Source organism: Stegastes partitus, unplaced genomic scaffold (assembly GCF_000690725.1).
Source record: "Stegastes partitus isolate 25-593 unplaced genomic scaffold, Stegastes_partitus-1.0.2 Scaffold2327, whole genome shotgun sequence".
In the NCBI taxonomy this organism is placed as follows: Eukaryota; Metazoa; Chordata; class Actinopteri; family Pomacentridae; genus Stegastes; species Stegastes partitus.
The window spans coordinates 32,983-48,261 of NW_007580058.1; the positions used below are offsets into that span (position 1 = coordinate 32,983).

The window sequence follows — 15,279 nt, forward strand, 5'->3', positions numbered from 1 at the left end:
TCCGTTTAATCCACGACTGAAGATGAACCTCAACAAACACACCAATGAAAACTTGAAGTGTTTCAGAAATGAAGTCTTTTTAAAATTGAAAATTACATATTTGTGACCCGTTTTTACAGATTTACATCTTCAGTGGGACCCAGGAGACTCTTTATTATCTATAATTATATTTTTGTGCACTTCTTGACGTTTTGCATTGAGAAAAGTTGATGGAAAATTCTAAAAAACTTCACCTGAGGTGGTTTTTGAAGCGTTGACGCAGATAATTTTGAGATAAAACACCTTCTTTTAAAAGTTCTGATGACAAATCAGCTGTTTTTTTACTAAAACACCAGCTGACGTGAAAAAACGATTCCAACTTTTGTAAATGAAAACGATTCATCCCTCAGTTTCTCTCTAGTATTTTCTTTTTCGAGCTTTTCTTGTGTTTGTTTTTGTTCCGGTCTTTGCGGCTCCACTCTAGTTAACGGGAAAAAAGCCTGATTTGCATTTTTGTTTTTGTGACAATCACATGAAAACACAGCCGCTGTTGGTTTTGGTCTTTTCCTGGGACACTGATTAAAACACAGCGTCCTGACATTTAGAGCCTGATGAGTAGAAACATGAAGTCAGCAGCAGAAGCAGCTTTAGTGACGGAGTGTTTAGTGAGTTGGTAGAAGGTTTGTTAGATAATAAACTAGCTGAACTAGTTTTAGCTCCTTGTTCACAAACAGAAAAGCGCCTCATCCATCCAGAGCTGAGCTAGTTTGGTCCTTCAGGGTGAGTGTCAGACTGCCAGGCTAGCTGTGGAGGAGGCCTGGCTGGGTTACTGTCGTGTCTCTGTGCTGCTTTTGTAATGTTGCCCTCATCTTTGCCACTATGAAAACCTTCATTCTCCAGCAGGTAAAGTGTTGTCACCTTTCTCCTTCTTATTCCCACTGAACATCTCCTCACTCCATCCTCTCACTGAGTTGTTGTTTTTGGTTGGTTTTTTTTGTTGTTGTTTTTTTTTCCTGTACCACCAGTTTTTTCCCTCTGCTTCTTCTTCTTCTTCTTCCTCTTCTTCCTCTTCTTCCTCCATCACTTGGCTTTCATTTGGGAGTTCACCCCAGACTCCATCTCTGCTCCTCATTCTGAGCGTCTGCCTCTGAATCTCAGCCAGAGGAGATCGTAGGTGGACAGTAGCTCTGCAGAGGGACTTAAACATCCATCTGTCCAGACCTCAGCCTCCTCATCTCTGCTATGGGTTCACAGTTACTAATGAAAAGTCCGTCTGTCCTGGACAGCGACGGGTCAAAGGGCTTCGGCCTCTTGCAGCTGCTTCTCTGTGATGTCTAAGCTCTCCGGGGTGGAGGGGTCGGGTGGAGGGAGGGAGGGGAGGTTGTCCTTCTTCTTCTTCTGTTTGTTGGTTTCCATATGTTGAACTTTACAACCTCTGCAGTCTCTCGTTATAAGACATTTGTGTTTTTATTTGTCCATTCTGTGGGCCACGAACGTCTCACCAACAGACACAAGATCACTTAGTTAAGTTAGAAACATCTGGAAGAGTTCCCCCCAGAACCTCCTCAGAACATCTGGTTCTGTATCTGCAGGAGTTTTATCTGCTGACCAGAGTTCTACCTTCAGACTGTGAATATTTTCTGACTTGGAGTCCAGTTTCCATCATTTCTGAGCCTCAGAACTTCATCAGTACAGCAGATAGACACATGACATTTAGGAGGAAGAACACATCTGGGTTCTGCTAGAACCTGACACCAGATCAGTTCTACATCCATCCATTTTTATTTTAATGTCATTCTGAGCACATTTTGTGTAATTTTGGATGATTTTAGAGACATTGTGGACGATGTTTGAACCATTTTGGACAGTTTTTGTCTGATTGTCAGCAAATTGTCTTTAAATTTGTAAAATATTTGAGTCATTGTGGACAAATCTTCAGCCATCCAGGTGTCTCAGTCTGAACACTGGACCTGGTTTCTGTTCATTTCCTCTGTCAGCAGCTGGTAGCATCAGTATTATGGGATGTCTCACAGTGTGAACAGGTTAATGTCTATGACACAGAGTGGTAGAAACAATCATTGGTTCCCTGGATGTGGTTCTGGTTCTGGTCATTCACCAGAGAAAACTTTACAAAGTGCATTCTGGGTAAACTTACAGGCTCATATCAGCACGTGTGGTGGTGGTTGGTCAGAACCAGTTCTAGACGATGGAAGGACCGTTTTACCTCCAGAACCAGAACCATCTACTAGACTTTTATAGTTTTGATCAGGGTTTGATTTATTTTGGACAGTTTTAGAATCATTTTGGGAAAGTTTTGAGTCGTTTTTGACGCTTTTTGAACAGAAAACACTTTGTTTTGGAGAAGTTTTGGACACATTTGGGGTCACTTTGGTTTAGAGAAAACTTTCAAAGTGCATTCTGGGTAAACTTTAAGACTCCTATCAGCATGTGTGATGCTGGTTTTAACTCATTTAGGTCCATTTTTCACAGGTTTTCTTTATTTTTGGTGTAACGCCTTTTGTGTGTGTCGGCAAGTTTTGGCTCATTGTGGACAAATTCTACGTCCTTACTGACAAGTTTAAGAGATTCTGAACAACCTCTGAGTCATTTAGGACAAACTAAAAACAGAACCATCCAGAAATGAACAGAACCAGGTCCAGTGTTCAGACTGAGGCTCCTGGATGGATGTAGAACTGATCTGGTGTCAGGTTCTAGCAGAACCCAGATGTGTTCTTCCTCCTACATGTCATGAGTCTATCTGCTGGACTGATGAAGTTCTGAGGCTCAGAACTGATGGAAAAAGTCCATTAAAGTGATCAATCTGGACCCTCCTCTGTGGACTAGAAGGACCTGGACCTCTGGAACGTTCACAGTCTGAAGGTAGAACTCTGAAATCATTTCAAAAACAACATCTGATGAGTCCATTGGTGAGAATCTAAACATTCCTCGGCTGAGTTCAGCCTGAACCCACAGCGTCCAGCCCTTTCCCACATTGAAACGCTGCCGTGGTTCCTCCTGGACCCCCCAGACTGTTGTGGTGACTCTTCTTGGCCCACGTCTCATTTTACACCTTGTTGAAACTCCAACCCTGTAAAACCCCCAGAAAGCTCTCACACATGAACTCACTGAGGTTCCTGCTGCCTTTGAATTCTGTGTTTTGTCTCTTGCACCGGCATAGTTCCTGAAACTAAAGAAGTGGTGATCCACAAGTACAAGACCCCCATGGTGAGTCCCGCCTCCGCCCGTCCACACTCAATGCTTTCACCAGAACCTGTAGAGAACCTGCTAGCTAGTCAGGAGGTGGACGCAGCAGAACAGAACCTGAGCTGAAGCCAGACTGTCAGTAGAAGCTCTGAACGAACTCAGAGGTTATTAAAGGATTAAAGAGCTTCTGAGAGTTTGGACCTTCATTAGTGTGATGAAAGTCTGACGAGAAGTCTGTTAGAGACCCAATTAAAACACACACACACACACACACACACACACACACGGGTCTGGATTAGATTCAGGAGTCTGAGTGGTTTGGACTCACAGTAACACTGAAGATCATTTTATCTTCTTTCCTGACGAGCTAAACTGCAGAACGGTTCTATAACTATAACTGGGAATGTGCATGTGTTTGAACAGGTTTGTTGGATGATGTTAGTTACACCCGTGAAGCCATTTTAAAGGTTCAAGATCTCCAGAAATTAAACTCCAACATCCATTAAATGTGGAGAAGAAACAGACAGACTGGTTCCCATCAGACCAGGATGACTGACGGACTCCAGGAGAGGAGATGTTTTTAATTACTGATCCTTAGAAATGAGAACATTTGCCAATGAGGCCGGTGTTGTGTCTCTGTGTCTGTCTATGGATGGAATTTTGAGTTGTTTTTGGTCAATTTATGAAGCTTTTCAGGCAAATTTTTATGTAGTTTTGAACTATTTTTGAGTTGTTTTGGACCATTTTTAAAATGATTTCATCTACTAGTATTAGACACAGACACATAAGGTTGGTCCTGATCCCCATAAAGTTCCTGTCAGTGTCTATCTATGGATGGATCCATGGTTCTACTAGAATCCAGTCTCTGGTCACATTTCACCAACTGTTGAGGCTCTAACATCAGTAGAACCTGATGTGTGGCAAATATGGTAGGACAAGGATCTGTTTTTGTTATTCTGACATGTCAGAATGTCATTGTGAGGCCAGTTGGACCAGTTTTGTGTTATTTTGGACATTTTTTGAATAGTTTGTGATAATTTTTCAAGCTTTTAGGGCTAATTTTGTGTCGTTTTGAGCAAATTTTTATTTATTTTGGACAATTTTTAAGTTGTTTCATCAAGTAATATTAGACACAGACAAATGAAGCCTGTATCATGTCCCCAGAAAGCTCCTGTCAGTGTCTGTCTATGGATGGATCCATGGTTCTACTAGAATCCAGTCTCTGGTCACATTTCACCACCTGTTGAGGTTCTAACATCAGCAGAACCTGATGTGGTGAAGCTGGACCAGACAAGGTTCCAGTTTCTAGATGTTCAGGCTAAATGTTGATGTGGATCATTGGTAGAAACCAGAACCTGGAGCTCACAGGTTCTAGGTGTTGGTTTATATGTGCAGAGCTACAAGATGGGACAATTTTATGTCCGTTTTGGACAAATTTTAGATAATTTTCTGTGAATTTTTGGACAATTAAGGTCATTTTTGGACAAATTTAGGACTTTTTGTGTCATTTTTGGATAATTTGGAGAATTCTGACTTGTTTTGGACACGTTTCGAGTCATGTTGGACAATTATGAGACATTTTGGGACCTGGAACCTTGTCTGGTCCAACTTTACCACATCAGGTTCTACTGATGTTAGAGCCTGGTGGTGACATGTGACCAGAGACTGGGTTCTAGTAGAACCATGGATCCATCCATAGACAGACACTGACAGGAACTTTATGGGGACATAACATGACCACAAGTTTGAACATTTTGCACTTTTTCCTATTTTCATGTGCCAATATTAACTCGTTATTTTGGACAGTTCTGAGTCATTCTAGACAGGATTCAGGTCACTTTGGACAGTTTTTATATTATTTTATACACATTTTACCCTATTTTGGACAAGTTGGAGCCATTTTGCTTAAATTTTGAGTCATTTTCTGCATGTTTTTAGTAAAAATAGCAAAGAACTGGAGCCTCAGCAGATGGAGACATGTGACCAGAGACTGTTCCTTAGGAGAACCATGGATCCCATCCATAGACAGACGCTGACAGGAACTTTGTGGAAACACAACACCACCTTTGTTTCAAAACTTTTGCACAATCTTCCATTTTCAAGGGCTGATAATAAAAGACGTGTCCTCTGCTGGAGCCATTCAATCATTATAATCTGCTTCTGTCTGCGTCCAGCAGATTTAATGACCGTCTGAGGAGTCTTTATCTGTGGAGATATCGAACCTCTAAAATGGCTTCTAAGGTGAGAGGATTGGTTGAAGGCGTGACTTCACAGGTCTGAAAACATGTAAAATTCGACAAGAATTGAGGCAAAAATATTTCCCAGAACTTGGTGGTGCAGCTTCACCGCTGAGTGTGAAGATATTTATTGACCTACGACACAAATAAAGCAGCAGAATCAGTGTTTGTAGCAGTAAACACTCATTTTAAAGGCCAGAGACGGCGCCTGTGTGATCCATAACTCCTGCTTCCTTCTCCTCCTCGTGTTCTTCCCTCTGCAGGCTCACCAGATCTGTTACTCCGTCCTCTGTCTTTTCTCGTACGTGGCGGCGGTGAAGGGGAAGGAGGCGGAAGGAGGAAAACCCAAGATGCTGTCGCCGAGGCCCCTGCCCAGTTAGTGTCCGGCCCGGCTCGGCCCGGCCCGGCCTCCCCCTCCTCCGACCTCGGCCTGCCTCTCTACTTGAAAAAAAAAAAAACAAAAAACGCCACCTCGGCTCTGAAAAGACTCTCGACAATCCCCGACTCTACTCTAAGCACAGCGCTCTCCTGTACATACCTCTGTTTCTTTCTTTTTTCTTTTTTTAGACGTGTTTGCTCCGTGATGTCGTTGTAAATACCCTCGTCCAGATGTTCGCCCTACGCTTAAACCTCCCGCTCCGTGTGAACGTCTTGTCCGCTGTTTTTAACCGACGGCTCGAGTGCATGCAGGTCCCGTGCACAAGCCTCGACATCCACTACGGCGTCGCTCCTTCCTCCTCTTCCTCTTCCTCTTCCTCCTCGTCTCCCTCCATTCGACTGTGTGAGTTCGTTCTGTGCCGTGTGGTTTCCCGTGAAGTCGTCGTGCAGGATGTCGATGAAAACCGCACCAGAGCGCCGCATGTAAACGCTTCTCCTACGTGGTGTTTTTTTGAAAACCCTGTGAGTGTTCTAGACCGGATTACCGTCGTAGTTCTGCTGTAAAACTTTCTCGTCTGTGGTCTGCTGTTATATCGGTTGCATGTTACTATGGCGACGACAAATAAATATTATATATATTTCTATATATAGTATTTATTTAATATATACATACATATATATTGACTGTACATTTCTCTGAGGAAAAAAAAAAAAAAGTTATAAAAATTGTCGATTTGCTAGATGTGCAATACTCAATAAGACGTAGTTAGCCATTGCCAGAGTGTCCCTCCTCCAGTGAACTGGCTCCAACAGGGTGAAGAATGTACCACACAGGGGTTCTGTTCTGTTTGTTTTTCTTCTATTGATTGAGGTGAATATTCAGCGTGACGTGAACGTTCGTCCTCGTGTCGGTCAGGAGGCGACGGCGGCTGCGTTGGTCTTTAAGGAAGTCGTTTGTATTTTAGGCACATTTCTGGTCGGTTGTGTGGAAGCAGGTGTTTTAAAGCTCCTCAGCGGTTGTTTCGCTGCCTTCTGTGAAACTTTAGGCGTCCTGCAGCCTCGGACACATTCATCTGGACTCTAACAGCGAGTCGTGGGGACGCTGCTGTAGATGTTATCGTCTTCTCGCTGCTTGTAAGTGTTGAAACCGTCGACTGCAGGCTGCACAGAAGGCCTCTTTGATGGCACACGTTTGGTGTTTCACAGACTTCCTGCTACTGACGATGTCGGCCGCAAAGTCGTCGATCTGTACCTTGAAATCTGCTTAAAATTGCTGCGTCCAAATATTTGTACGTCCACGAAAAGTTCAATTACACGTTAGAAAAACATTCGAAGGCGTTAGAGCGAAAATTCTTAGTTGGACACAACTGGAATGAGTTTTAAATCTGTATTTGGGGTTTTCCTTCTTCATTCTGGTCGTTATTCAGAATCTAAAACTCTCCGTCGTTCAGCTCATCGTGCATCTAAACGCTCAGACTGAGGCAGCTGGTCTTGATTCAGTAACTTGAAGATGTTTCACCGTTTATCTGAAACTTTTCTTCAGTTTAGTTCAGATAAAAGCTGGAACGTCTTCAAGAAACTCAACTCCAGCTGCCTTCAGTAGAACATTTAGGAGAACGTGTCTTTAGTTTTCCAGACACGGGGTCGTATGTTCTGATGATTTCTGTTCGAAGCAGCGACTTTTGCTGGAACAGAATCTGTAAATTTACAGCTACAGGTCGACCAGTCGGGCTTTCTTTCGTCGATTTATACAGACGACATGACCGGAAAAAAGGTCAAGAGGCAGACAGATTAGGAAAAATCTAAATATTTTCCAAGTCCATGAACGTTCGTCGCTGTCAGGTGATAGTTTAAGACCCTGATGAGAAGTAAGACAAACGTCTGAGTGAAAAGTTTTAGTTGGATGCGACTGTAAGGAGTTTAAAACTTCCTCATTGTGGCGACATGGTGACGATAAAACCGCTTCGAAACGTCTGAGTGCTGGATCTGCTTCAGTTCTTTGAAGATGTTTTTATCTGAAACGTTTCTTCAGTTCTGACTGAAAAACTAAACTGAGAACAGAAGGACGATGAGATCAAACCGACTTAAAAATGTCTTTGGCCTTCAGTCTTCTGCCCGAGGCGACGACCTTCTGCTGCCGACGATATGTTTAAATTTCCAGCTGCAGCTCTTTCTGTGTCCGTCTATAAAGACTAAACGACAGAAAAATGATGTCAAGTTTCACGAGAAGCAGATAAATGGAAAGTTACTGAAGACGGAGCCGCTTGGCCTTTCGTAACTCGATTTATAGGCTGAATAAAAACATCATTTGGTTGAAACAAATCGATTGTGAAGCCCCAGAATCTAATCCGACTTCTTCCAGTTGCTTGTTTTGACCGAGATGTTTAAAATAAGATGTCGGAAAACTTGAAACGAGAAGAGAAACGCCTGCTTTCACAGAAACCGATGAGCAGCCGTCCCTGTCGTTCGGCCGACTGACCGACGGACGCCTGCACATCATCGAGTCTTAACGTCGTGTTCGTTCCAAGATGGTGGAGGTTCCTTCTCCGGCCGCCTGCCTCCACAGGAAGAGCGTCTCCGGGTTCGTTCGTGTGCAGCGAACAGTTTCTCCAGATCAGCAATATAACCGGTGGATCGGCCCCCCGAAGAGGTTTTATTTTCATCCTGATGATGTATTTTTTAGTAACTGTGCAGAGAGGAAGTAATCAGTAGGACGTCCACGAGATGCTCGCTCCAGAAAAAAAATAAAATAAAATAAAAAAACACAGGAGCGTCTTTCAAACCTGATCTGGGGATTTTCTGCTGAGTTTAAAAGAAAAAAAAAAAAAAAAAGTATGTTTGACTTTTTGTTTGTTTTCTTTTTTTAAAAACTGGATTATCGCAGCTCATCTCTGTCACTGTGTTCGCCGACTGCTGTAAAGAGAAGGAATAAAATAATAAAAAAGAACTGAGATGAAAGGTGTAAGTACTCCAGTATTTGAAAAAGTATTTATAGAACATGTACAGCTTTGGCAATATAATAAAGTTGTCCCACATGAGGCCCGCTGACGTTGTTCTGCTTCTGTGAAGGAACGAGTGGAAACCAAAGAAGATCTGAAGGTTTATTTTGAGACAAACATTTAGAAAACAAACAAACATTTGCTTGAACACCGTCAGAGTGTCAAGACTGGAAAAAACACCAACAATAAAAGCTGCGTTTCATTCTGCTTCCCTCAAGGTGCATGTTTGTTTTTATAAAGTGGGGCGACGACGTGAAGCAGAATGAAAAGCAGCCAAAGTGCAACGATTCTGTGAATTCCTGATCAGACTTTTACCTGATTGGTTTCCACACGAGGAAGTCCGTCCAGCGTGTGTCTCAGGTCACGTAAATAAAACCATAAGGCTGCAGTGAGGAGACGTCTGAGGTTCTTTGGCACCGACGAAAGATCTGAGATGAATTATTTTACAGTAACGGCAGAAAACACAGAAGATCTCCATCACGACCCTGGTGGCCTGAAAGACGTTCTGCAGGAATCTGATGTGATTTATGTTCATATTTAACTGAAATTTAAAGTCCTGCAGCTGTAGAGGAAGAAGACGAGGAGGAGGAGGAGGAGAGCTCAGACGGTAATAACGCCTTAAATCATGAATAAAAAGCTGAATTTTCTTGGATTATTTTACAAAAAAACTGGACTCATTCACGATTTACATTTATTTTGTGTGTAAACATCCTGAAGTTCAGCCGGAAAGTCGTTAAATTTTTGTTCACAGCTGAGTTTTGAAAATAATTTTTCTTTTTACAAAATCTGATTCATGCAAACAGTTTAATTTTTGGAACATTTTTAAATAAGTTGCCACGATTTCACGACGAAAACAGTTAAACTAATCCGAAAGCTAAAAATCCAACAATTCTTTATGTTTTTCAGGCTGATTAATGTAATTTTGGTATTTTTTTAATTTTTAAATTAAAAAATTTAAAACTTTTTAAACCTACCAGCAGGTTTCAGGGTTCAGAAGTCATAATTGAAAACACTCAGCAGCCGCTTGTGTTTCCAGAACAACTATTTCTCTGATTAAAACCTACAAATCAACTAATTATCAAATCCGATATTCATGATTTTTTGCAGTTTTTGTGATTTATTTCTAAACCAAGCAGCTTCATCTCATTGGTTATGAGCATAAATGTTATAAAGTCTGTTTTTAAACACACAAAGATTTAGATTTTTACTGAAAACTGATGTGATTTAGTGATAAAACTTGTTACTGGCCTTTAAAAGAACACGTCTCCACTACAGGAAGTCGGTTCACAGTTAAATAAACCATCCTGTAGTTGGTCATTTGTTGTTTCCGGCAGCGAGCGGATGTGAGTCCAGTTCTAAACAGGAACCAGAACCGAGGAGGTTACGTTGGTCTGAACGATGAACTTCAGATGGTTGACGCTCAACGAAGCTGCTTCTGTCTGAATGTGACCCATCAGAGCCACTGAGACCAACACAGGGCTGTTTAGAACCACTTAGTTCTGCTCTGAAACCCACAACAGAGGTTCTACTGGGACGGTTCCTGCAGTTAAAGGTTTGGACCTCCTGGTATCTGGTGATGTGATTTATTCAGCTTCAGAGGCAGAAGAATTCCTACATGTTATACTTTTATATTTACATATTTTAAATCACCGTCTGCTTCCTGAACCCAGAGCTACAGAACCAGGACTTGGGCCACCAGGGTCAGCTGAGGGAGCGACTCCGTAACTCGGCTGAACTGACTCGACTTTTCAGCGCTACGGCGACTCGAGGCGATTTAGAGATTCAGCGCGCGGCTCGGCAGAAGGAAGGGAAAGTCAAGGACGGCTCATCCTTTGAGGAGGCGCCGGATTAAACAGCAGAGGTAGAGCAAAGAACTGCAGCAGGCGGCGGGAATATCAAGCAAGCCGCCGCCTCCTCGGGTTCCTCACACATCTACACAGACGGGCCTGAAAGAAGTCCCCCGTCGTACAGTTACATTTAAATTTCACCCGTGAATCAGCAGATAAAACGCTGCAGAGAACAGGAGGGAGGAGCCGAACGAAGGGGGAATGAGGAATTAGATTAAGACACCTGTAAATGACACCATGTTAGCGTCAGATTGTGGCTGATCCTGGACCACATGTGTGTCAAACTCTTATAAACCGAGGAGGCGTTTCGTCTTTGCATTGTTGTGTTGCACCACGTTTAGGTTCTTTTTTTTTTGCAGATTTCAACCTGTTTTTATGACTCTATGCTGGAATATCACAGATTTAGCTCCTGGTTCCTGATGTGTCACCGTCCTCGTGTCGTCTCAGCGTTTTACCGTTTAGCTTCGCCCAGAGTTCGTAGAGACGCCCAGTGAAGGCCGTGAACGCCGCCTAGCTAGGCGTCTCCGTGGACCTTCCTGCGCAGGATCCGGAGGCGGGACATGACCTCGTCCCAGTCCAGGTAGGCGCCCTCCAGGTGGCGCAGCCGCCCGGGGTTGCTGACGTAGCTCCTCCGGCCGTGCAGCAGCCGCCAGTTGTCGAAGGTCACCAGGTCGCCTGCAACCAGAGCAGAAGGACGGTTCAGAGGCCGGGTCGCGTTTCAGACGATGAAAAGTGTCTGAAGCTGCAGGTGAAGACGTTCAGGAGGTTTCTGGAAACAACTTCAGGAATGCAGCTTCTTGTTTCTCTCCTGTTTCGCAGACGACTGAGGTTTGAGTTTATTCGTTTGTTTTTCAAGGATTTTTTTGCACAATTAAAAGTATTTGCAGCTGATTTGCATCTGGACAGAAACAGAAGCAACGCAGAGCAACAAGTACATAAAACCTGATGTGAGGTGATAAATAAAAAATAAAAGGTCTGAATTCAGTCTCTAATGTAGCTGCTTTTTAAAGACTCAATATTTTGGACGTCTACAGGTTTAAAACTTTACTTCAGATGTTCACTCCAACATGTTTACGTGCTGTAATGTTATAAAAACACATTATTCTTCTCATACGGATCGAAAACCATCAAATCTTTGGAACAATTTCTGCTCTGTCGTCTCTAATTTGACTAAAATGACGTAAAATCTGGATGTTTAAAAAGATATTTGTGGAATTAAAGCTTCATTCATCAAATACTTTCCAAGATAAACGTTTTGACTCACTTTCAGCAGCTTTTTTTTCTCATATTGATGTTTATGTAAAATATCTTTTAAATTCCATCTTTGATTTGTTTAAAACTTTTCCAACGTTAAATACGGATATTCATCAAGTTATTTGTGACATTTTACCTCCACTTTTCATCTACTTTTTGTGAAAATTGAATTTTTTTCTCCCACTTTCACGTTTTTTTCTCAGATGATAATTTTCATCTTTGAATGAAAACATCTCAGAAACTATTAGAGATAAAAACCTGAAGTGTTTCCTCTCATTTCTCATCACGTCACTGATTCAGAATCTGTCATATCGGACACAGAGATCAAATTATCTGATTAAAGAAAGAAATGAAAAGTCACATCGTTGAGCTCACGTTAACAAACGATTCGTGAGTAAAGATGTGTTTAGAATCATCGAAGGGCGTTTTTAACATCAAATATCTCAGGACGGCCTTGAGATGAAAATTTAAAACTGAAATCTGAATTAGAATCTTTAGTTAGAGCCCTAAAATGTGGAATAAATGCTAAAACATAAACTTAAATGACTAAAATAAAAAAAAATATTAAAAAGCATTTCCTGACTTCATTTTCTTGAGCTGTCTTTTATTTTATTCTGTCCTGCCCTCATTGGTTTTAATATAATTCTGTTTCTTGCTGACTTTTTAAACTCTGATGACTGATTTCATGTTAACATTAATTATTATTATTATTATTATTATTAGTGGTCAGTGAGCAGGTGAGAGGCTTCGTCGATGCTCTCGTCACTCCTCAGGCTCGTCTGAAACTAACTGAACCTTCACAGGAAGCTCAAGGACGAGCGATCAGGACGTCTCCAGGCTGAGCTGCAGGTGAAGCTGCTGTCAGGCTGAACCTCGACGTCCTTAATCTCTCGTCTTCATCTCTGAGCTCCAGACTTCCAGACGGATTAACAGATCGGCGCTCTGATTCGTCGGCAGCGACGCCGATGATGACAGAGATGTTGTCGCTGCGCCGGTTCGCGCTCTGTTTACTACGAGCCTCGGCCTAACACACATCCCTCCTCCTGTGAGCCTCAGCGTTGGGAACATGAACCCGTCTGGGCTCCACACTGACCTGGTTCCATCCTGTAGGTCACCACGTTCTCCGGCCGGTTCATCACGTCCACGTAGCTCCTCAGCGCCCTGTAGAAGGGCTGCACCTGGTGCAGGGGCAGGTCCAGCACCGAGTCTCTGGTGGCGTTGTTGTAGTTGATCCTGGCGACTCGGCCTTCTGCGTCCACGCTGAGCCAGACAGGAGACAACAGGTCAGGAAGGTAGAGCTGAAGCAGGTCATCCATCAACAACGCAAGATTAAAACCAAACAGAGGGTCCAGAGTCACTGGATTCATTCTGGATCATGAACCTCAGCCTGGTCTCTGGTTCACATCTGCTCATAAAAGAAGAATCATAAATGTTATCAATCAATAACACTGAATGAGTCCAGTCTGTCTGGAGAATGAGACCCTGTGTCTCAGTGAGGTTACCTGTAGAAATAAAGGACATAAGAAGAAGAACAATCTGGATTCAGTGTCTATAATTTCAGAAAATGATCCCAAAGCTAAAGCTGAACTCTTTAAAAGTTTTGTCCAAACTACAAAAGTTCAGTTTGAAGGATTGTAAAAGTCGGCTCCTGTCCAGATCTTCCACAGTTTGATGAGCGTTTATTTATCCTACAGCAGAGAAAACGTGCGTTATGGCAGCAGAACAGCAGAACAGTTAAAAAACAATAAACCAAGAATATACACAAGCAGTACACAAGCACAGCTGCTCATCTCTGTGGGAAAGAAACGCTCAGATGTGATGTTAGCTAACGAGCATATTGATTGAACACTTGATTTCTGGATATGGAGTGTTGGTCAGATGCATTAAGTAATCTGAAGACAGCTTTGGGAACCTTGACAGTCTACTTTTTAATATTTTCTGACATTTTACAGACTCATGGATTCATCATTTATAAACACTGGCTTCAGTCTGTTTATCCAGAAAACACTCGAGAAGCTTCATTTAGTTACAGAAGAATTGATTAAACATCAACTTTTCAAGTGATTTCTTTGCTTTTTTGGCCAAATGCATGTGAATAAAAGAACATTAGACAATCTGATTTCACCTTAAGTCTGACATCAGAGCATGTGAGGAGGTACTACATGTGGCCAGCAGATGGCAGTGTTTCATTTCTAATCACATGGACTCAGGCTGCTGAGATGCATCACAGATACAGTGGCTGTGTTTGTATGAGGGGAATAAATAAAGACAAACCCACTCACTCGATGATGCACTTCTTGCTCTGCAGCATGAAGTCGCAGTAGTCGGTGCCGGTGTCGGTGAAGTCGACGTGCAGCGAGCTGAGCGTGCTGAAGGCCTCGGGGTCTTCCCTCTGCAGCTGCTCGGCGGCGTGGAAGCCGTCCACCACCTCGCTCTCGCCTCCCTCCACCGCCTGGTTGATGCAGTGCAGGAACTGGACCTGCAGCGACAGACAACAAGCCTTTCTTTCACCGCGTCCGTTTCAGAACCGAGCGTAAAAGTCGAGGCGTCACTCACTCCGGGCGCAAAGTGCAGCGCGGGGTAGTCGGTGTGCTGGCTCAGCTTCCCCGACGTGTAGGCCACGTTGTTGGCCATGGGCTTGTCCTGGACCTGCCACGTGTGCCTGAGGGCAAAGATAACATTCATTAATACGCTTCAATTATTTAACTTCACAAGATCAGCAGCTACGACGAGGCGAGCGTGGAGGAGGAGGACGAGGTTCAGAGGGATCCCTGAGGGGCCTCGCTGCTCACGCTGAGGCCTCTTAAGCAGAAGCTTCATTGAGATGCAGCGGGAGTGGAGGCGCTAATGAGGTGGAGTTATCTTCTAGTTCCTCTGATGGCAGAACCTTCTGTGAGCTCATCTGCTGGCTGAGGGGAAAAAAAGCGAAGCTCCAGACCTCTGTTCTGACTGAGTGCACCAGGTAATTCCTCTGGCTGAGAAACAAACCCAAGAAGCTGGAATGCTTGTGAGTTGTTTTCCCGTCTCTGTCCTCCAGTAATCAGCGCCGCAATAAGTCAAAGTGATGAACTCTGTTGTGGCGAGAGCGCCGGCAGACGCTCGCTGAGCTGGGAAGCTGCGGATAATTGACTGTTGGACACAAACACTTGAGTTGTAAACTTTTCATCTCTTCTTCTGGATCCTCTGGAAAAAGCCAATAAAGGGCCCCTTCTTCTATCTAATTTCTTGCTAATAACGCTCCCGGGCTCGGCTCCAGCTCAAACACGGTGGGTGGAAAACTCAGGATTTAGTTATTAAACAGTGGCTGCTGGAGGAGGAAGAAAAATGGAGGAACATCACAGAGGGGCTGCAAGGTGGATCGGTGGTTAGCACCGTCGCCTC

The 15,279-nt window shown here is 43.3% G+C and overlaps 2 protein-coding genes across 2 annotated transcripts in view; one reads left to right on the forward strand and one right to left on the reverse strand.

Annotated features, from left to right (window-relative positions):
• The window catches only part of LOC103374688 (MAP kinase-activating death domain protein-like), a gene marked incomplete at its 5' end in the record, with an annotated part of 41,730 nt that extends 32,894 nt beyond the window's left edge, over positions 1-8,836 (forward strand). Inside the window, 2 exons of the mRNA XM_008304804.1 lie at positions 3,158-3,204; positions 5,684-8,836. Coding sequence (XP_008303026.1) covers positions 3,158-3,204; positions 5,684-5,800 — 164 coding nt within the window. The remainder of the gene's footprint in view (positions 1-3,157; positions 3,205-5,683) is intronic.
• A 49-nt stretch (positions 8,837-8,885) lies between these two features.
• Positions 8,886-15,279, reverse strand: part of LOC103374689 (gamma-butyrobetaine dioxygenase-like) — a 15,576-nt gene continuing 9,182 nt past the window's right edge. The window contains exons 3-6 of the mRNA XM_008304805.1: positions 14,455-14,560; positions 14,181-14,377; positions 12,992-13,158; positions 8,886-11,319 (exon numbers count right to left, since the gene is read on the reverse strand). Coding sequence (XP_008303027.1) covers positions 11,159-11,319; positions 12,992-13,158; positions 14,181-14,377; positions 14,455-14,560 — 631 coding nt within the window. The 3' untranslated portion in view covers positions 8,886-11,158. The remainder of the gene's footprint in view (positions 11,320-12,991; positions 13,159-14,180; positions 14,378-14,454; positions 14,561-15,279) is intronic.